The following is a 22,657-nucleotide window of genomic DNA, read 5'->3' as shown; positions in this document are numbered from 1 at the left end:
CTGAGGTGTGAACAATCACTTAAGGCGAGTGCGCCCCTCTCTGATGGGGATGCCCCAGTTGGAAGGAGTGTGCCATCGGAGATGCTGGCAATCGTGGGGATTTTCTAGCAATGAGGCAATCACCATCGTCATAGACTACATCTACTAAACGTAAACGAATGAGGCTAATGATTTGAAGAGCCTTCCAGCTGCATCTTGGTTCCTCGTGGTTTCATGCACTGAAGACAAACAGTCCTTTGCTGCAGTAGATCCATTTATTATGCAGTAAGGTGTTGATGCAATTGCAGGCCGTGTGAAATCCCGCTCTCATTTACACAATGGCACTTTGCTTTTGGAGACTACTTATGATTCTCAAGCACAACAACTGCTTGCAGCTTCACTCCTCTATCACTATCCTGTTCATGTCAAGTCCCATTGAATGCTGAATTCTACGCGTGGTGGTATTTACACTAGGTCTGACCGAGGCAGAAATCCAAACGTACCTCTCTAATCAGGGAATCATTGCAGTCCATCAGACGATGAAAAAAATAGATGCAATCTTAGTGCCCATAAGCAATCATTTTCTCACGTTTAATAGAGCAATGCTTTCATCAAAGATCAAAGCAGGCTATGAAGTTATCGCAGTCTGACTGTACATTCCAAACCCAATGTGCTGCTACCAGTGGCATCTTTACAACCACACTCAAATATCCTGTCAACACCCAGCCAAATGTGTAACCTGGGATACGGATGTTCACAAGGAAGTTTGTCCACATCCTTTTCCGCACTGTATCAGTTGTAATGGCTACCATGCAGCCTCCTCCCAAAATTGTCCCATGTGCCTCGATGAGTGGTCCATGCAGGACATCCAGGTAAAGTACCTTACCCTGTCACTCAAGAGTTGTTGGCTAGTTGAGGACTAGTCTGAGGACTACGATAGTGTTGTTGATTTTCCATACGTTCTTGTCCTTCCTTGAACTTTTTATGCCAGGCAAACGCATGCATCCTTGATAATGTTTTATCTCAAACTGTGCAGTCGATCTTTGGCAAATTTCCGCTGCTGTAACTCCTTTGTAAGCAGGAAATTTGATGATTATGCATTGCACAATGGAGGGGTCCATCTGTTGCTTAGACATCATGAGCGTTACTGACGAAATAGCAGGAAATATGTAACAGCACGCTCTCCTCACTTCTAGCTGTCCCGCCTAAGCATAGCAGAAGTGTGGGGCCGGTCCTACCAATTGTTGATGTTCGGGAACAAAACTCCCATTTATATTTGATCCCCCTTCGTACATTTAAAGTATGCCTGTACATGTAAACTTTATTCTTCACATTACATACATGAAGTGTCATGTTTGAGAAAAATGCTAGCTCCTTGCTATTATCTCTATTCTCTTGCTTTAATAGAGAACTAAATGTTAAGAGATTATAATTTGTTTGGTTGAATTTTTGTTGGTATCTTTTGTATTCATAACACATTCTTGAGATAACAAGTAATAAAATATTGTCTTTCATACATAGCAAAGGTAGAGAAGTGGAAAAGAAATTGTGCCAGAATGTAATTTTGGTAAATAGTTATTTAATTAATGAGAATTCAGACAGATTCTAATTATCATAGAAAACTTACGATTAATTTGTAACTTTGCAAGGGTAATGGAAATCATTATTTAACAAGCTTGTTAGCTCATTTTGATTTTGGAATTTAACTTTCTGTATGACATTATTTTCCTTTGCTGTACTGAGAAGTAGACATTGTTGTTTTCATACCAGTTTATAGTGATGGATCGCCCACTGTTGATAAGATTAAAGCTGTGGAGCAATACATAAAGAAGAATTTAAATCTATATTCTGCATCAGATATTATGGAACGCAGGTCATTTGTCATTGATTTAAAGCATCTGATGACTGATGATGAATTTAAGGTGTCATGGTTTACCTTCAATGAGGAACTAACAGAAAACCCAGAACATACCATGAGCTGCCTGGGACTCGCAATGCATCAGGTAACTAAAATTATAACTCTTGTGTTGATAAAAGCTCCCCATAGTGCTTAGAGCCATTTTGATAAAAGTTCATCAATCTTTGTGATAAATATTTCATTAATGCTATGATTAACTGTAACTGAAATTTCATATAGATTTTTTCATCCAGTGAATGATAAATATTAATTGCATGTACTAGTGTCGTCTAATGTACTTCATGATACATTTTGTTAACTCTTTTTTTTTTTCCCCCACGTTTCTGGTGGATAAGAAAACATTTATCTGTAGTTTTTGTTTATTTAATTCTTGTGAAAATCTGATTTGGATTCCCTGCACAGCCCAAGTATCAATATCTACATCTACATTGATACTCTGCAAATCACATTTAACTGCCTGGCAGAGGGTTCATTGTACCACCTTCGCAATTCTCTATTATTCCAATCTTCTATAGCATGTGGAAAGAATGAACAGCTATATCTTTCCATACGAGCCCTGATTTCCCTTATTTTATCATTGTGATCATTTCTCCCTATGTAAGTCGGTGTCAACAAAATATTTTAACTTTTGGAGGAAAAAGTTGGTGATAGGAATTTCATGAGAAGATTTCCTTGAAATGAAAAACGCCTTTCTTTTAATGATGTCGAGCCCAAATCCTGTATCATTTCAGTGACACACTCTCCCATATTTCACGATAATGCAAAACGTGCTGCGCTTCTTTGAACTTTTTCGATGTACTCTGTCAGTCCTATCTGGTAAGGATCCCACACCGCGCAGCAGTATTTTAAAAGAGGACGGACAAGTGTAGTGTAGGCAGTCTCTTTAGTAGATCTGTTACATTTTCTAAGTGTCCTGCCAATAAAACACAGCCTTTGGTTAGCCTTACCCACAACATTTTGTATGTGTTCCTTCTAATTTAAATTGTTCACAATTGTAATTTCTAAGTATTTAGTTGAATTTACAGTCTTTAGATTTGACTGATTTATGGTGTAACTGAAGTTTAATGAATTCCTGTTGGCACTCCTGTGGATGACCTCACACTTTGTTATTTAGGGTATGGAAGGTTGGTCAGAGATACTCGGGCTTCATACTCTGGCCAGAGCTTGTTCCCACAAGGAGTGCCGCTGCAGCTGCAAGCATATCACATGGAGCTGTCCACTGATGCAAGACTGCCTGTAAATACCATGGCCCACACTTGCCAGTTAGCCTCTCTCCAGTCATTGAAGCCTTCAGTATGCACGATTGATCAGTAGAGTTTTGACTGTGTCTGTATTATGTTTTTGATTTGGATTGCTCCCTGGACAGTGTGTACATGCCTAAGATTACTTTGCTACACTTTGGAATTCTTTTTGGTTAGCTGTCTACTTTGTGAACTCCACCATCGTCAACCACAGGAGTTGTCTGATTGTTCCACCGGTTCTGTGCTACCAACAATGTGAATGATTGTAAACTGTGCTCTAAGTAGAGTATGATAGGAAAGTGATGTTGAGAACTTTCTTGACATGCAACTGTCTCGGTTCAGCATGGGTCTGAAGTTTCTGAAGTTGTGACAGTAGCAGTTGCAGCTGCAACAGCACAACAGCACCAGCTGTAACCACAAAACTACTACTACTGTAGGGGGGGGGGGGGGGGGGAGACTGGAGGAATTTTAGTAGCGGCAATGCGAACAACAATGGGAATTCAAACAGCAACATCAGAAATTGCTGTTACAACTACTGCAAAACCAGCCACAGTCTGCAGCTGCTGTTTCTTTGCTTCCCCCTCTGCCATTCACTTGCTTCTTAGAAACAAACAAGACTTTGGAAATCTGTTTACGTCATTTTATTTTTCACTACAAAGCAAACCAAGTAACTGATATTGTATGTCAAAGTGCACGCTTACTGTCTTCTAATAATAAATTGTACAGAATGGTGCAGAAACTATGCCCTCTCTCGTATTCCGATAATTTGAGTTCTCTGGTGTTAGTAGTTTGCTGACTGAGTACTACGATCATGAAACCCACATGATTGCAGCTAGGCTCAAGTTCAGTTAATGTGTTAAGCAATCCTACTACTCAGAAAGAGCTGCCAACTTGCGAGACTTGGCACGCAAGATTGATTCGTCCTGTAACAGAGTAGTGTGCCGTATGCAGGATCCTTAATCCATTATGTTATTACTGCATATGTCTAGTTCCTCATAGAGAAGTTAGTGCAAAGGCTCTAGAGTCATTTGATCCAACCATGAGTGACGTGCTGAAAATTGCCAAAACTCACAAAAGTCTCATAATCAGCACAAGCTATATTTCATGATACTTCTGGGGTCAACCTTCTTAGTAGTAGTCGCCTTTGTGTTCTACTATCAACTCATGACATCCAGTCAGCATTGTCATCCGATTTACTGATCGCAGAATTAATTATTTAGTGCAGTAGTTAGTGATCTTTTGCATTCGTCTTTGGTAGAAGTACAAAAACTGAAGCTCTTTGTTCGCCATCTCCATATCTTAAAGTGAATGGAAGCTGATGCACCAGTTTCCTCCCCTTTATTGTTGAAGGGTCCCTGAGAAGTCATGTCCAGATTGCGACCCGTGCCATCAACGGAATCACTGCCCTTTTGACATCACCTGTTTTACTTGCCACAGTCTAGCTTGTGTCTGTCTCAGCTGGTGTGTGATGACGACAATGGTGACAACAACAACAACAACAACAACAACAACAACAACCATCAGTGGGCTGCATGCTATCTTGCTGGTGCCCATAGCTGCAGCAGATGGGATGCACAAGCTGCAATTGGAATTTAATGGAGCAACAGCAGGTTTGATTTGGGCACAGGTGCGGCTGTGTCTCCGATTAGTGTGGACACTTTGGTTAGTACCTTTGGCTCACCACATATGCAACACCTAGGTGCCCACTAGTGATGTACCGTGGTCAGTCAGTCCCATTGCAGGATCAGATTGTAGTCCAAGCTAAGTATAAAAACATAGCTCGGCAACTAATGTTCTGGATCGTCCTCTTGGATAACAAAGAATGGTTTTAGGTTAGATGGTTGTGCAGTTTTTGGTTAACAATTCAAGACCAAGTGAATCTCATTTTAGATGTGGTGCAATTCACAGAACTTAGTGCATTGTGTGTGCAATCCAAGCAGCTGTTTCAATCTACATTGTGTTATGCAACGGGTTTCCAAGCCTTCATATCTTTAAAGCATTCAGCAGTGCCTAAGTTTTGTAGAGCAGATCTAGTACCTTTCATGATATGCAATCAAAGTTAAAGTGGAACTACATTAGCTGCAAAGTATAGGAGTAATATCTTCAGTGTCACCTAATCATTGGACAATGCCCATGGTCACAGTTAAGAAACCAGATGGATCACTTAGAATTTGTGGCGATTTTAAATCTACCATTAATGTTTGAGCAAATGTTGATCTGTATCCTTTTCCTTTGGTGGAGGAATTGTTAACAAAATTGCTGGGTGCCATTATTTTTTTAAAGATAGGTATTGCTGAAGCCAATTTTTAGTTCCTTTAGATGATTAGGTGAAGAAGCTTTTTGGGGATTAATAAGCCATTGGTGTAACTGGTTGCCATTTGAGGTACCTTGAGCAACTCATCCAAGGTATACCCAAGTATGTTAATTATTTATATGACTTGGCAATTACTGTCACCATATGGGAGCAGCATCTGTGCAATCTACAGATCTTTTTCAAGTGGCTCCAAGCTGTTGGTCTGCATTGTCACCTTAAAAAAATGAAGTTTCTTTGAGCTAAGTGTAGGATACCCAGGACATATATATTAAGTAAAGGTAGCTTCATGCCACATAACTAATGAGGAGGTATTGAATAGGATTGGGGAGAAGAGGAGTTTTTGGCACAACTTGACAAGAAGAAGGGACTGGTTGTTAGGACAGGTTCTGAGGCATCAAGGGATCACAAATTTAGCATTGGAGAGCAGCGTGGAGGGTAAAAATCGTAGAGGGAGACCAAGAGATGAATACACTAAACAGATTCAGAAGGATGTAGGTTGCAGTAGGTACTGTGAGATGAAGAAGCTTGCACAGGATAGAGTAGCATGGAGAGCTGCATCAAACCAGTCTCAGGACTGAAAACCACAACAACAACAACAACAACAACAACAACAGCTTCATGCCCACACAGCATCATGTCAATGCAATCACTAACTTACCACCTCCTAAGAACCCATAGAATTACAGTAATCCCTGGCAAAATTAATTATTGTGCGGAATTTATTTCCAGTTTGGCCCAGGTTTCTCATTTGTTTAATCATATTGTAAAAAGAGGTGTTAAATTTGTTTGGTCAGAGGAGTGCCAGAAGACTTTCTTACAACTTGAAAAGTGTCTTAGGTCAGCCCTTTGTTGCAGGAAAGTCTTTCCTTCTCATCCCATCCAACAAGTCTCCCCTGGCCGGGATTTGTGGGTGACTTTTCTGAACTGTACCTCTTTCCCTAAACCTCTCCAGTCCTTATCCTTCACCCCTCTTCCTTCCCCTTCAACTCTTCTGCCATGAGTAGGACCAACTGGCTCCGAAAGCTTGTAAAAGTTAAACCTTTTTGTGTTGTATTCTCCTGCCGCCACTTGGTTGAGTAGATCTTTTATCCATACATTTACATTATGTCGTCAGTAATTGATTATTTTCATTTTCTTGGTTTCTCTTGAAACAGTTCTTGCCTGCTCCCAGGTAAAAGTTACTTTGCACACTCAACACATCCTTGCATTTTGGATTGGGGTTTTTCTGGAATTTCAGTTTCTATATGATGAGTGAACGGGCTGATGTTTACGGCTTTTATGGTGAACACTGTCATCTATGTGTGGCTTGTGTGCCTTGATCTGAGATGATAACTAATTTTTATATACGGAGGATGAAGCAGCAGCCATTGAAACTATTTCTGGAGCCAACAAACTTTTGTACATCTCTCAATGAAAATCTTTATTGGAGAAGTGCTCCTTTGTCATTGGAAAACCTCAGTTTGTCAATGACATTCTTATTAGCCATAGACAATAAAGGACGGGGATGAGCAGTTCAGTGGAATGAACAGGTTCTTGAAAAAAGATTATAAGGTGAATATCAACAAATATAAAAATTGGGTAACAGAATACAGTCAAATTATGTCAGGTGATATTGAAAGTATTAGATTAGGAAATGAGCATCGAGAAGTAGTGGAAGAGTTGTGATTTTTGTGAAGCAAAATAACTGATAATGATCTTAGTATAGGGGACACAAAATACAGACTGGCAAATGGAGGAAAATCATTTCTGAAAAAGAGGAATTTGTTAATATCTAATATAAATTTAATTATCAAAATATCCACGGGTGTACTGCCGGTCTACAGTGTCCAACGGGCACAATATTTCGGCGACCATACATGTCGCCATCATCAGGTGAAATGACGGACTGAGCTCCTGTGAATGTGCCGGCACGGAGATCCGAACACTATGGCTGCTCAGGGGGAACTGGGTTTGGTCGCGGCGGCGGCCGATTTAAATACCCTCCGCCCGCGGCGCGCTCACTCCGCCGTCCGCGCCCCGCGCCACGGTCGCGCGGTGGAACAGATTGCGACGGCGTCTGAGATGACGTCGGTATGATGGCTCTGTCCGCCGTGGTCGTCACAACTATACATTTGCTCGATTTACTCTTGATTAACCCAATCGCTGGTTCCCAAGCCTTGCTAAGATTATAGCCACAGTCACGGTTTATGAGGTCGTCATTGGTGCGAATTTCGATGGCCTCTCTAACAACGCAGTCCCAGTATCTCGACGTCTGTACCAGAATCCTAGGGCGTTCATACTCCATAGCGTGATTTTCCGACAAACAATGTTCAGCGACCGCCGACTTGCTCGGATACATCAGTCGAGTGTGCCTCTGGTGTTCACGGCATCGATCCTCGACAGTACGCATCGTCTGACCAATATACGACTTGCCACATTGACACGGAATCTGGTACACACCGGCCTTCCTCAAACCGAGGTCATCTTTGGCGCTCCCCACCAGTGCACGAGTTTTATTCGGAGGACATAACACAGTTCCGACCCGGTGTTTCTTCAAAATGCGGGCTATTTTCCCCGAGAGTGTGCCTGTATATGGGATAAACGCAGTGCCTACCTCCTCCCTCGTGATTTCATCCATCTCCACAGGTTGTACTGTAGTGGTTGGGCGGAGAGCACGTTGAATCTGCCACTCTGAGTACCCATTTTTTTCGAAATACAGTTCTCAGATGTTCCAATTCCTGGGGTAGACTCTCTGCGTCAGAGATAGTGCTAGAGTTTTAAGTACCCTATTCCTCTGTGAAGGGTGGTGGCAGCTGTCTGCATGCAAATACAGATCAGTAGTGATGCGCTAAACTGCGATTTTCCGATATCAGTGATTTCTGTGAATGCTACTTTTCAGTATCTGTTATTCTTAACTGTGATTTGTCGCAGTTAAGAGTCGCAGTTAAGGAACCTAGGTCGTGTATCCCTCCGCCTCTGCTATTTCTGCGATTTCTGCTACTTCTGCGACTTCTGCTACTTCTGCGACTTCTGCTACTTCTGCGACTTCTGCTACTTCTGCGACTTCTGCTACTTCTGCGATTTCTGTGACTCCTGCGATTTCTGCGACTTACCACCGTATGAAAAAGTTACATCTGTCCACACAGAAAATTGCATCTCAACAAACCTGTCATTGGTAAGTATGTTTTACGTTTGTTCTTCCGTTGGCTTTAATTTTGTATTGAAGAAACAACTGTGAAAATATTAATAGTGTAATTAATATGTAAGTAGCCATACAGTAGCGTAATAGTTCGTGTTTATAAAATGAATTCTAACATGTTGTTATGTTCACAGGTACGCGAACTACATTTTAGTCACTCAGTAAAGTGATAACTCAAAATATCATTGTCAACAGATCTGAAGAAATTGCCACTGCGTCTTTAGACCGTTTTCGTCAGACGAGAGGTTGGTTTCTAAGTGTTTTGATGGACTTAATTACTTCAGTGAGATCGTTCTTGCAAATGTGAAATATACCCCATTGAGTGGCTTTCATTAGAGCAAATTTTAGCAATCTACTCTGTGAATTATATTACTTGTAATTAGTGACAGCAAAAATTGTTTAATAATCCTTGTGATTTTGCATACACAGTTGTGACTCTGATTACTGGTTGCTGTACGTATCTATCCACATCAAGGCTGTTGAGAGAGACTCGTGAAGATTCAAGACAGCTCTTAGAAGATTTTGCGGTTTAAAAGTGACATAATTGTGAAATAAGTGTGCAGATGAGTGATTAAACTGTGTTTTATTGAAGTTGTTGTGCGATTTTAAAGGAATAATAAATGTTAAATACAGTGAGTGAATAATGAAAATCTCATTTTCCACATGTTTAAGCCGTACTATACCCGTAATTTTCCGCCACTTATTTACTGGTAAACACTAGTTGGAGAGTGACATGCCCCCGCCGGCCGCGGTGGTCTCGCGGTTCTAGGCGCGCAGTCCGGAACCGTGCGACTGCTACGGTCGCAGGTTCGAATCCTGCCTCGGGCATGGATGTGTGTGATGTCCTTAGGTTAGTTAGGTTTAAGTAGTTCTAAGTTCTAGGGGACTTATGACCACAGCAGTTGAGTCCCATAGTGCTCAGAGCCATTTGAACCATTTGACATGCCCCCCCCCCCCCCTCCCTCCCCGTCTCCACAATCTTGGTGTGTCACTGACCTGTAACATATCCCAAAGTCTACAATATGCATTTTGAGGCTGTTGATATGAAAGTGGGAAGTACAGATCTTCCATTTAAATCAGGAATAGCTTAAGTGCATTACTTGAAAGTAACACAGGAAAAGCTTACTTATGTAGGTGGTAGTAGTGTCGGCAAAAAGTTCTTGTGTGTGAAGTTGCCATGTAGAACACCAGGTGTAAAACTTTTATCCCGAGTCTTGAACTGTGTCGGAACAAAAGTGAGGCATTCATATGACCCAATAATACTGTTTTCATTTCACTACACTTATACAGATGTCTGAATTCCTCTGTGTTAACATTGCAAAGTCCTGTAGGCATGTGGAGTATTAAGCAAAACTGTCATATTGGAAGCAGAATCAAACACATTTGTTACGTTACTTGATATTTTCAGGAGAAAAAGGCAATGTTGCTTCTTATTAATATAATACTTTCAGAGTCACAGCTGTGTTTGACCAACCATAACTGATGCTGAATGTGCATGTCGTCATATAATGTGAAGGGCTTATTTCAATAGTGGTACAAGTCCATTACCTCCACTTTTCTGTCTATAATGCTTCTGAAATTAATGATCCAAACAAACATAAATAAAGGTTCATCTCTAGCAAGAAGCCATATGCTTGAATATTTCTGGTATCTCAACTGCAGATTTTTCAGCGCTCATTTAACTTTACGACTCTGTATCTCAAAATGAACAAAAATGGACTTGTACCACTAATGAAATAAGTCCTTCATATGCACACACAGCGCACCGATCTCTTGAGGCACAAGGCTCTCATAACAAAGTACGTACGTCGCTCAACAGATGGCACTAGGAAAAGAATGTTAACTGCGCTTTTTAGTTGCTACTTGAGACTCTTAGTTGCGATTTGTCACAGAAATCGCAGTTTCTCGGTAGCGAATAGCGTAGTATGAACTTTGCTCAACAGATGGCACTGCTAACTGCACTTTTTAGTTGCTACTTGCGACTCTTAGTTGCGACTTGTCACGGAAATTGCAGTTAGACTCGATATCGTGTCGCAGAGATGGACGTAGTACGAACTTTTGCCAACAGATAGCACTGTTAACTGCGCTTTTTAGTTGCTACTTGCGACTCTTAGTTGTGACTTGTCACGGAAATCGCAGTTGGACTCGATAGCGTACCGCAGAGATGGACGTAGTACGAACTTTGGCCAACAGATGGCACTGTTAACTGCGCTTTTTAGTTGCTACTTGCGACTCTTAGTCGCGACTTGTCACGGAAATCACAGTTGGACTCGACTGCGAATCGCAGAGACGAGCATAGTACAAACTTTGGCCAACAGATGCCACTGTTAACCGCGCTTTTTAGTTGCTACTTGCGACTCTTAGTTGCGACTTGTCACTGAAATCGCAGAAAGCAGTGCTAAATTTGACCAACAGATGGCTCACATCTTTGAATGTGAAATACTACTTGCGACTGCTAACTGTGACTGAAATCGCAGTTAGATTCTGTAAAGTTGTTATTGTGATATCTGCGACTTCTCAGTCACTGTGATTTCTAACAGATACGCGATTTCCTGCCCACCACTACAGATCAGTGTGCGTTGTCTTCCGATACACCCCATGACCTAGGGTGCCGTCAGGCCTTTTCTTGACCAATACGTCAAGGAAAGGTAGTTTACCCTCCGTTTCAGTTTCCATAGTGAATTTGATGTTGGGGTGTATGGAGTTTAGATGTGTAAGGAAGTCAAGGAGTTTATCCATACCATGTGGCCAGATGACGAACGTGTCGTTCACGTAACGGAAAAAGCAAGTAGGTTTCCATTCGGATGACGACAGGGCTTCCTCCTCGAAGTTCTCCATGTACAAATTCGCTACCACCGGTGAGAGTGGGCTACCTATGGCGACTCCCTCCGTTTGTTCGTAGTATTCTCCATTAAAAAGAAAATACGTGGAAGTCAAGACATGCCTAAAAAGTTCAGTGGTCTTCTCGTCAAACTTCTGACTAATCAATTCTAGTGACTCTCGCAGGGGTACCCTCGTGAACAAGGAAACGACGTCAAAACTCACCATGATATCTGACTCAACCAACGTGAAGCTATCAAGGCGTTTAACAAAATCCACGGAATTACGGATGTGGTGAGGGCATTTACCCACATAAGGACTCAATATTCCCGTCAGGTATTTGGCCAACAAATATGTAGGTGTCCTGATGTTGCTGACAATGGGGCATAATGGTACCCCCTCTTAGTGAAGCTTCGGGAGTCCATATAGTCTAGGCGGTACCGGACCTTGGGGTAACAATTTCTTAGTGTCACCCTCCGGTAAATCTGTGTCCTTGAGAAGCGACCTCGTCTTGTTGTCCACCTTCTTTGTAGGGTCAACGCTGATCTTCCGGTAGGAATCATAATTTAGCAGGCTCTGCATCTTATCAGTGTAGTCCTTATGGGAGACAACAACTGTAACATTGCCTTTGTCAGCCGGTAAGACAACAATTTCAGAGCACTCCCTCAGATTACGAATGGCCGCCCTCTCTTTACTAGTGATATTTGACTTCATCGGCTTGGATTTCGTGAACGCACGACAAGTTTCACGACGTATTTCCTCAGCTGAATCAGGCGGAAGTCAAGCTGCAACCTGTTCAACAGCACTAACGATTTCTGCGACCGGGGTGAACTTCGGGGTGGGAGCGAAGTTGAGACCTTTCTGCAAAACCGAGACCGCATCATCACTCAACACCATGCCGCTCAAATTGATGACAGTCTTGCCCGGAACATGCAGAGATGGTTTGTCAAGGAGACGTGAGAACTTAGCTGTTTGACGTCCCGTTGCCTTCTTATGGGCGGAATCAGCTGCAACCCAGGTGACACCATCAACCCAATCCCAGGAAAAAGAAGTGAAATTACTAGCCAGTTGCAAATGTAGTTTGAGTAATTCCTGTGAGATAAACTCAAGGCTCTGGCGGGTGAATTGCACTCTCTCACGTACCAATGCGAGGCTGGCTCGTTTCTTGATTCTCTTAGCTGCTGCAGAATCGATGTGATGCATAACCTTAGCAAAATTTGGAACAACATTCTCGGAACGACATCTCTTAAGAAAATCGCGCTATGGAGTATGAACGCACGAGGATTCTGGTACAGACGTCGAGATACTGGGACAGTGTTGTTAGAGAGGCCATCGAAATTCGCACCAATGACGACCTCATAAACCGTGACTGTGGCGATAATCTTAGCAAGGCTTGGGAACCAGCGATTGGGTTAATCAAGAGTAAATTGAGCAAATGTATAGTTGTGACGACCACGGCGGACAGAGCCATCACACCGTCGTCATCTCAGACGCCGTCCCAATCTGTTCCACCGCGCGACCGTGGTGCGGGGCGCGGACGGCAGAGTGAGCGCGCCACGGGCGGAGGGTATTTAAATCGGCCGCCGCCGCGACCAAACCCAGTTCCCCCTGAGCAGCCATAGTGTACGGATCTCCGTGCCGGCACGTTCACAGGAGCTCAGTCCGTCAGTTCACCTGATGATGGCGACATGTATGATTGCTGAAATATTGTGCCCGTTGGACACTGTAGACCGGCAGTACACCCGTGGATATTTTGATTATCAAATACACCGGGAGAAACTCAAGAATCACACAAATTTAATTGTTTGGAACTCTTCTTACATCTGCATGAGTATTCAGCAAGCCATCTGACGGTGTTTAGTGGAGGGTATTTCTTGCAGCAATAACTGATTGACTCTTCACTGATCGCAAATGAGTGTGGGTAGAATGATTACCGGCAACCCCTGTATTAGCTTTAATTTCTCGAATTTTCTCATTGTGGTAATTTTGTGAGACATAATTGGGGAAAAAGTAATGTGTTGTCCAAATGTTCCTAGAACATGCTCTATCGGAATTTCAATAGTAAACCACTCTGTGATGTAAAATGGTTGTCTCGTATTGTCTGTCACTAGTTCTTTGTAATACTCTCCTCCCTCCCCCACCCCTCCCCCTAACCCTCCCCCACCCCTCTTCCTAAAACTATCCCCCACTTACCCCAATACCCTCCCCCCTCCCTAACACTCCCCCTCGCTAACACCCCCACTCTATAACCCCCCCCACCCTAACACCCTCCCCCCTCACTAACACTCCCCCCTTCGCTAACAGTCCCACTGACACAGCATCACACACTCACACACCCCCTCACCCTCCACCACTCTTGTTCCATCCCCTCCCATCTCACTGCTCCCCCTCCTTACGACTTCCCCCCTCCTCCCCAGCACTCTCACACTCCATCCATCCATCCATCCATCCATCCATCCATCCATCCATCCATCCATCCATCCATCCATCCATCCATCCATCCATCCATCCATCCATCCATCCATCCATCCATCCATCCATCCATCCATCCATCCATCCATCCATCCATCCATCCATCCATCCATCCATCCATCCATCCATCCATCCATCCATCCATCCATCCATCCATCCATCCATCCATCCATCCATCCATCCATCCATCCATCCATCCATCCATCCATCCATCCATCCATCCATCCATCCATCCATCCATCCATCCATCCATCCATCCATCCATCCATCCATCCATCCATCCATCCATCCATCCATCCATCCATCCATCCATCCATCCATCCATCCATCCATCCATCCATCCATCCATCCATCCATCCATCCATCCATCCATCCATCCATCCATCCATCCATCCATCCATCCATCCATCCATCCATCCATCCATCCATCCATCCATCCATCCATCCATCCATCCATCCATCCATCCATCCATCCATCCATCCATCCATCCATCCATCCATCCATCCATCCATCCATCCATCCATCCATCCATCCATCCATCCATCCATCCATCCATCCATCCATCCATCCATCCATCCATCCATCCATCCATCCATCCATCCATCCATCCATCCATCCATCCATCCATCCATCCATCCATCCATCCATCCATCCATCCATCCATCCATCCATCCATCCATCCATCCATCCATCCATCCATCCATCCATCCATCCATCCATCCATCCATCCATCCATCCATCCATCCATCCATCCATCCATCCATCCATCCATCCATCCATCCATCCATCCATCCATCCATCCATCCATCCATCCATCCATCCATCCATCCATCCATCCATCCATCCATCCATCCATCCATCCATCCATCCATCCATCCATCCATCCATCCATCCATCCATCCATCCATCCATCCATCCATCCATCCATCCATCCATCCATCCATCCATCCATCCATCCATCCATCCATCCATCCATCCATCCATCCATCCATCCATCCATCCATCCATCCATCCATCCATCCATCCATCCATCCATCCATCCATCCATCCATCCATCCATCCATCCATCCATCCATCCATCCATCCATCCATCCATCCATCCATCCATCCATCCATCCATCCATCCATCCATCCATCCATCCATCCATCCATCCATCCATCCATCCATCCATCCATCCATCCATCCATCCATCCATCCATCCATCCATCCATCCATCCATCCATCCATCCATCCATCCATCCATCCATCCATCCATCCATCCATCCATCCATCCATCCATCCATCCATCCATCCATCCATCCATCCATCCATCCATCCATCCATCCATCCATCCATCCATCCATCCATCCATCCATCCATCCATCCATCCATCCATCCATCCATCCATCCATCTTCGTCGCCACCTCTCCCTCCCCCTCCTCCTCCTATCCCCTTAGACAGTTTTACATAGGATCATATTTTTCAGGGCTTCTTAGGAAGAGCTTCCACTAATATTTTATCACACACAACTCTTATACAGGGTGTTTTTTCCACCATGTACAAATGCCTGGAATTGATTGATGAGAGGATGCAAATCATAAATGGTCTGATGAACTTATGTCCAAAAATGCACGGTTTCCATGCTAGAGACAGTTTATTGAATCATACATTGTTACAGAGACTTTGTCGTAATAAGTGTTGTACCATACAGCCACTGTTACAGTATGTGTTGAAAATGGTTTCCATGTGCCTAAACGCATGCGTGTATGTGCTGTAATATGTTCTGTCACACACATTCACATCAGCCAGGCTGCATCCAAACAGTGTCAGAAGCAGCATGAATACGCTGCTCCAGTGTCTCCACATCTGGAATGGGCTCTGCATACATGATAATTTTGAGACGGCCCCATAAGCAAAAATCACATGGGTTGAGATCTGGTTAATGAGTAGGCCATGCAACTGGACCCCGTCTGGACATTAATGGCGATGTGAGCTGGAGCTCCATCATGTAGTAGCCACATAACCCTTTGAATTATCAATGGAATTTCTTCCAACAGGGTAGGCAAAGTCATCTGCAAGAAATTTTGATAGTTCCGGCCTGTTAGGCGACAAGAAACAGAGACTGGTTCCAAAATACCAGCCCACATATTCTGGCTGCATCGATGCTGATGATTTGCTGTCACCATACCATCAGCGTTCTGCATACTACCCCACAGGTGACTGTTATGAAAGTGGAAGATATCACTCCACACAAAGGTGACCTCATCTGTGAATAGGATGGATGACACAAATCCCAGAATTGTGGTTGCCTGGTGAAGAAACCAGTGACAAAACTGCTCCCGATGAAAGTCTGTTGCTAGTAAGTCCTGCACACACTGTATGTGAAAAGGGTAGTAGTAACAGTTTCATGGAGAATGTTCCTCGTGGTCATCTGGCTTACCCTGTACTGGTGGGCCAACTGCCTGTTACTGACAGCAGTCATTATCCGCAGCGTTAATGAAGTGTTCCCCAAGTCTGGTGTCCGAACATTTCGGGTACGTCTGTTATGATTTCCTGCTTCATGAAAAGACCCTGTCTCAGACCAGTGGGGAGACACTGTTGCAAACATTGAATGCTATGGTTGCTATCAGTGGGGATAGGTCTCCTGATAAACCTTACTGCCCGTTGCCTTTAGCCTTTCCCTAAGTAAACACCATATCGGCAAGCTCTCAATACGAATACGGAACCATTATGTAGAACACTGTATCACATCCACTACAAGGTGAGTCAGCAAAAGAAGGGAATTGGACACATTACCAATTACTGTGGCAGGAGAGGGCGCTAGGACATGATGTATGAGAAACAGTATCACACTCTAGGAGGAAACCATGCATACTATAACTGGGGCTGCATGGTACTGCACATTGTAGACCACAGTCCCTGTAACAAAGTATGACTGAATAAATGGTCTCTAGCATGGAAATTGTGCATTTCCGTACGTGAGACCTTTATTGTTCTGTGTCCTCTCATCCCCCTCCCCTCAAGAACCATGGGCCTAGCTATTAGTAGGGAGGCAGCGACACAGATAGCTGTATTGCAGCTGCAATACAATGGAGAGGTGTCTGTTGAGAGGGCAGACAAACATGTGGCTCCTGAAGAGGAGCAGCAGCCTTGGCAATAGTTGCAGGGTCAACAGTCTGGATGATTAATTGAACTGACCTCATAATGTCGACCAGAGCAGCATTGCTGTGCTGGTACTGCGAACGGCTGAAAGCAAGGGGAAACTACAGCAGCAATTTTTCCCAAGGGTGTGCAGCTTTACTGTATGGTTAAATGATGGCATCTTCTTAGGTAAAATATTCCATTCATAACTCCATATGGGGACTACTCAGAGGCTGTCGTTATGAAGAGAAACAAAACCGGCATTCCAAGGATTGGAACGTGGAATGTCAGATCCCTTAAACGGGAAGATAGATAAGAAAATTTAAAAATGGAAATGGGTAGGATAAAGTTAGATATAGTGGGAGTTAGTGAAGTTTGGTTGTAGGAGGAACAGGACTTCGTCAGGCGAATATGGGGTTATAAATACAAAATCAAATAGGTGTAATTCAGGAGTAGGTTTAATAACGAATAAAAAAAATAGGAACATGGGTAAGCTACTACAAACAGCATAGTGAACAGATTATTGTAGCCAAGACAGACATGTAGCCCTCGCTTACCACAATAGTACAAGTGTACAAGTTTATAAGCCAGCTAGCTCCACAGATGACAGAGATTGAGGAAATGTATGAGGAGATAAAAGAAATTATTCAGATAGTTCAGGGAAACAAAAATTTAATACTCATGGGGGACTGCAATTTGATAGTGGGAAAAGGAAGAGAAGGAAAAAAGCAGTAAATGAATAGGGACTGGAGATCAGGAATGAAAGAGGAAGCACCTGGTAGAATCTTGTACAGAGTGTAATTTAATCACAGTTAACTCTTGGGTTAAGAATCTGGAAATAAGACTGTATACATGGAAGAGACCTGGAGACACTGGAAGGTTTCAGATATATTATATAATAAGACAGATTTAGTAACCAATTTTAAATTGTAAGATATTTCCAGGGGCAGATGCGGACTCTGACCACAATTTATTGGTTGTGAATTGTAGATTAAAACTGAAGAAATTGTAAAAAGCTAGGAATTTAAGGAAATGGGACCTGGATAAACGTAAATAACCAGAGGTTGTAGAGTTTCAGATGGAGGATTACGGCACGATTGACAAGGACAGGGGAAAGGAATGCAGTAGAAGAATAAAGGGTAGCTCTGAGAGATGAAATAGTGACGCAGCAGTGGATCAAGTAGGTAAAAAAGATGAGGGCTAGTAGAAATTCGTGAGTAAGAGAAGAGATATTGAATTTAATCGATGAAAGGAGAAAATATAAAAATGCAGTAAATGATGCAGGCAAAAAGGAATACAAACATCTCGAGAATGAGATCAATAGGAAATGCAAAATGGCTAAGCAGGGATGGCTAGGACAAATGTAAAGATGTAGAAGCATATATCACTAGGAGTATGGTAAATGCCCCCTACAGGAAAATTAAAGAGACCTTTGGAGAAAAGAGAACCATCTGTATGAATATCAGGAGCTCAGATGGAAAACCACTCCTAAGCAAGGAAGGGAAAGCAGAAAGGTGGAAGGTGAAAGGAGTATATAGAGGGTCTATACAAGGTTGATGTACCTGAGGACAATATTATGGAAATGGAAGAGGACATATATGAAGATGAGATGGGAAATCTGATGCTGTGTGAAGGATTTGACACAGCACTGAAAGACCTAAGCCAAAACAAGGCTTGCCTGTCAGAGCTACAGAAATCCTGGAGGAGCCAGCCAGGATAGAAGATGTAAGAGACAGGTGAAATACCTTCAGACTTCAAGAAGAATATAATAATTGCAATTCCAAAGAAAGCAGGTGGAGTCAGGTGTGAAAATTACTGAACTCTCAGTTTAATAAGTCATGGATGCAAAATACTGACAGATTCTTTACAAATGAATGGAAACACTGGTTAAGGCCGACCTTGGGGAAGATCAGTTTGGATAGAAATGTAGGAACCCGCAAGGCAATACTGACCCTACGAGTTATCTTAGAAGAGAAGTTACGTTTATAGCATTTGTGGACTTAGAGAAAGCTTTTGACAATGTTGACTGGAATACTCTCTTTCAAATTCTGAAGGTGGCAGGGGTAAAATACAGGGAGCGAAAGGCTATTTACAATTTGGACAGAAACTAGATGGAAAACAGTGGTTGAGATGGGAATGAGACATGGTTGTAGCGTATTCCCGATGTTCAGTCTGTATATTGAACAAGCAGTAAAGGAAACAAAAGAAATAATTTGGAGTAGGAATTAAAATCCAGGGAGAAGAAATAAAAACCTTGATGCATTCCGATGATGGAAGAGCAGTTGAATGGAATGGACAACATCTGGAAAGGATGATATAACAACAACATCACAATAGCAAAATGAGGCTAATGAAATGTAGTCGAATTAAATCAGGTGATACTGAGGGAATTCGATTAGGAAATGAGACACTTAAAGTAGTGGATGAGTTTTGCTATTTGGGAAGCAAAATAACTGAAGATGGTTGAAGTAAAGAGGATATAAAATGTAGACTGGCAATGGTAAGGAAAGCATTTCTGAAGAACAGAAATTTGTTAACATTGAGTATAGATCTAAGGGTCAGGAAGTCTACTCTGAAAGTATTTGTATGGAGTGTAGCCATGTATGGAAGCAAACCATTAACGATAAACAGTTTATACAAGAAGAGAATATAAGCTTTTGAAATGTGGTGCTACAGAAGAATGCTGACGATTAGATGGATGAACCATGTAACTAATGAGGAGGTACTGAATAGAATTGGAGAAAAGAGGAATATGTGGCACAATTTGACTAGAAGAAGGGATCAGTTGGTAGGACATGTTGTGAGGCATCAAGGGATCACCAATTTAGTATCTGAGGGAAGCATGGAGAGTGAAAATCATAGACGGGGACCAAGAGACAAATACACTAAGCAGATTTAGGATGTAGGTTGCGGTAGTTATCATATCAATCAATCCCTAAAGTTTGTACATGGTGGAAAAAATCAACTTGTATAGGGAGCCCCCAGGAAAAATCAACATTCAGGGATACGACAGAAACAATCATTCAAAGTAAAAAAGACTAGTAAACATGGGCTTTAAACTGCATTGTTTAAGAGTTATGAGCAGTTCTTAATCTTCAGTACTTTGAAAGAGATCTCTTCTACTTCAGACTCTTTGCTTTCCAGGTTTAGACAGGTGGTTGTATAGATCAAAACAATGAAAATTAGTCTAGTAAACCTGGGTCTGAAGTGCATAACATAAGAGCTATGAGCACTTGTTCATCTTTGCTACTGTGAAACATCTACTGAACAGGTGCTTATAGCTCTTAACATGTGCATTTAGGAGTCCATGTTCACTAGACAATTTTTTCTTGAATTGGTCCATGCTATCACCTCTCAAAATATGAAAAGCAAAGAGTTTGCAGTAGAACATATTTCCTTCACAGTATTGAAGATGAAGTGCTCATAGCTCCTAAGGTCTGCATTTTGGAGCCCATATTTACTAGACTTTTTTTTTTTGTTTCAATTAGTTGTTCTTGTAATATCCTTGAATATTAAATGTTCTTAAAAAATCTCTGCATTCTTGCATTCTTTTGTAACTAAGAGTGGGGTCATCTCAGTTTTATCAGTATTTTCTAAATGTTGTGGTTATAATACCAGGAAGAATCTTTTTGCCCTTAATAAACTTAACTTGGCTCTTACTTATCCAGACTAGTATACAAGAAACATTCAATCTCTGTCCACAAATCTTTCAAGTCCACCTCATTCAAATTATGTAACATCCATTCCCTTTTTAAGTAGGGTTATAGCAACTGTGTCTCTACTCCGACAAGATAAAAACTCTCCTATGGCTTTATTGATTCCAGTAAATATTGTGAATGCTGATACCTGCGTCTTTGCAGACACTATCCATGGAGTTTAAAGTATTTCTATCAAATGTGGCCTGTCAAATAGTTGCTCAAGAAATTTTTGGGGAAAGTGTTCAGAACTAGTTAGCAAGATGGCCTCGCCCATACATCTGGCAGTAAGTGCGTAGACATCAGTCTGTGCACAGTGCATTAAAGTTTCTTATTACTACTATTACTTTATTAGGGTACTTCTGCACTAAGCAACTTGGTCTCTCTTTGGAAATGATCATATGGCATTGTTGGCTGGGAGGCCCCATTCGGGGAGTTTGGCCGCCTTATTGCAAGTCCTTTTTAGTTGACACCACTTCAGTGACTTTTGAGTCAATGATGATGAAAATGATGATGAAGGACACATGTCCCATGCCGGGAATCGAACCTAGGCGCCCTGTGTAGTAGGCAGTAACGCTACCACTACGCTATGGAAGCGGACTAGACTCTCTTTGAATGATTCTGCAACTGTTGTAGCAGAAGCAGATGGCTGGTGAAAGCATTATGCCTAATTAGAGTGCACTGCGACCAGTAACAAACACCGAGCGAGGTGGCGCAGTGGTTAGCACACTGGACTCGCATTCGGGAGGACGACGGTTCAATCCCGTCTCCGGCCATCCTGATTTAGGTTTTCCGTGATTTCCCTAAATCGCTTCAGGCAAATGCCGGGATGGTTCCTTTGAAAGGGCACGGCCGATTTCCTTCCCCATCCTTCCCTCACCCGAGCTTGTGCTCCGTCTCCAATGACCTCGTTGTCGACGGGACGTTAAACACTAATCTCCTCCTCCTCCTCCTCCAGTAACAAACATCAGGATAAGAATGAAATTTTCACTGAACAGCGGAGTGTGCGCTGATATGAAAGGATAAGTTTACGAATATGACTTAATTTCGACTTAATTAGACATGATATTTTTATTTATTGCTATAAACACACCCCTTTCCCGATAATCCTGCACATCTTTCAGATATAAAGTCCATGTGGGTTAAATATTTTAGAACTATCTACTTCACATTTTACCCAGCCTCAGTACCAAGTATACTTTGGATTCCAGAACTTTGCTACAAGTCATATAGCAGTTAACTGTTAGAATTTTTATATTTTCAATCTCTGTAATATGTTGGTGATCTGAGTTTGTTTTTAGTATGTAGATTGGCGAGCATTTTTCAAATGACTTCAGAATTTCATCTAGCCTTAAAAAGAAAAATTGCAATATTTTGCTAACCAGATAGCGGCTTTCACTGTGTGGTGCAGCTCTTTGCCATGCAGGAGGGGTCCTACAGTTCCGCATCCCATAGTGTAGGTCCAGAAATCTATAGTAAAGAATGTCACATAATCACGAGAGCCTCTCTAATACTACAGATGGTAAGTTTCACTTACTCCTTGTGAGCAAAGCCAGCAGTTTTCATCATTCCTGCCAGCCAGCTACCTATAGGAAGTGATGATGGCCTCAGAACCCAAGTGATAGGCATTACTGGTACTGACATGAGGTAAGACCTGTAGTTAACTGGACCGTACACCATTGATCTGGTACCACCACATCTTGTATGCCTCCCTGGCAGAAGTAACAGGTATACAGGGTTTTCCTTTCTGGCCCTAGGTGCTGTATTCCTAAGGTATCAATAACCTGCCTAACATTGAAATTCTACGTAGATAACAAAAAAAATGTCATTCTTACATGCTTGTGCAGCTTGTTAGCAGCATGTTAATGCCATATATTGTTACTGCAGATGAATTACTAGCTATGTTAGCTAGTCCCAT

The 22,657-nt window shown here is 42.5% G+C and overlaps 1 protein-coding gene across 3 annotated transcripts in view; it reads left to right on the top strand.

Annotated features, from left to right (window-relative positions):
- The window catches only part of LOC126195277 (DNA helicase MCM8-like), a 180,482-nt gene that overhangs the window by 28,779 nt on the left and 129,046 nt on the right, over positions 1-22,657 (top strand). For 2 of the 3 annotated variants that reach the window (XM_049933825.1, XM_049933816.1), the window contains exon 3: positions 1,750-1,982. The exons of the other annotated variant lie outside the window; for it this stretch is intronic. In XM_049933825.1, the coding sequence (XP_049789782.1) occupies positions 1,750-1,982 (233 nt within the window). The remainder of the gene's footprint in view (positions 1-1,749; positions 1,983-22,657) is intronic. 3 annotated transcript variants of the gene reach the window in all.

This window comes from Schistocerca nitens, chromosome 1 (assembly GCF_023898315.1).
Source record: "Schistocerca nitens isolate TAMUIC-IGC-003100 chromosome 1, iqSchNite1.1, whole genome shotgun sequence".
In the NCBI taxonomy this organism is placed as follows: Eukaryota; Metazoa; Arthropoda; class Insecta; order Orthoptera; family Acrididae; genus Schistocerca; species Schistocerca nitens.
The sequence above is the reverse complement of the archived record's forward strand: the minus strand, read 5'-3'. Positions and strand labels throughout refer to the sequence as shown.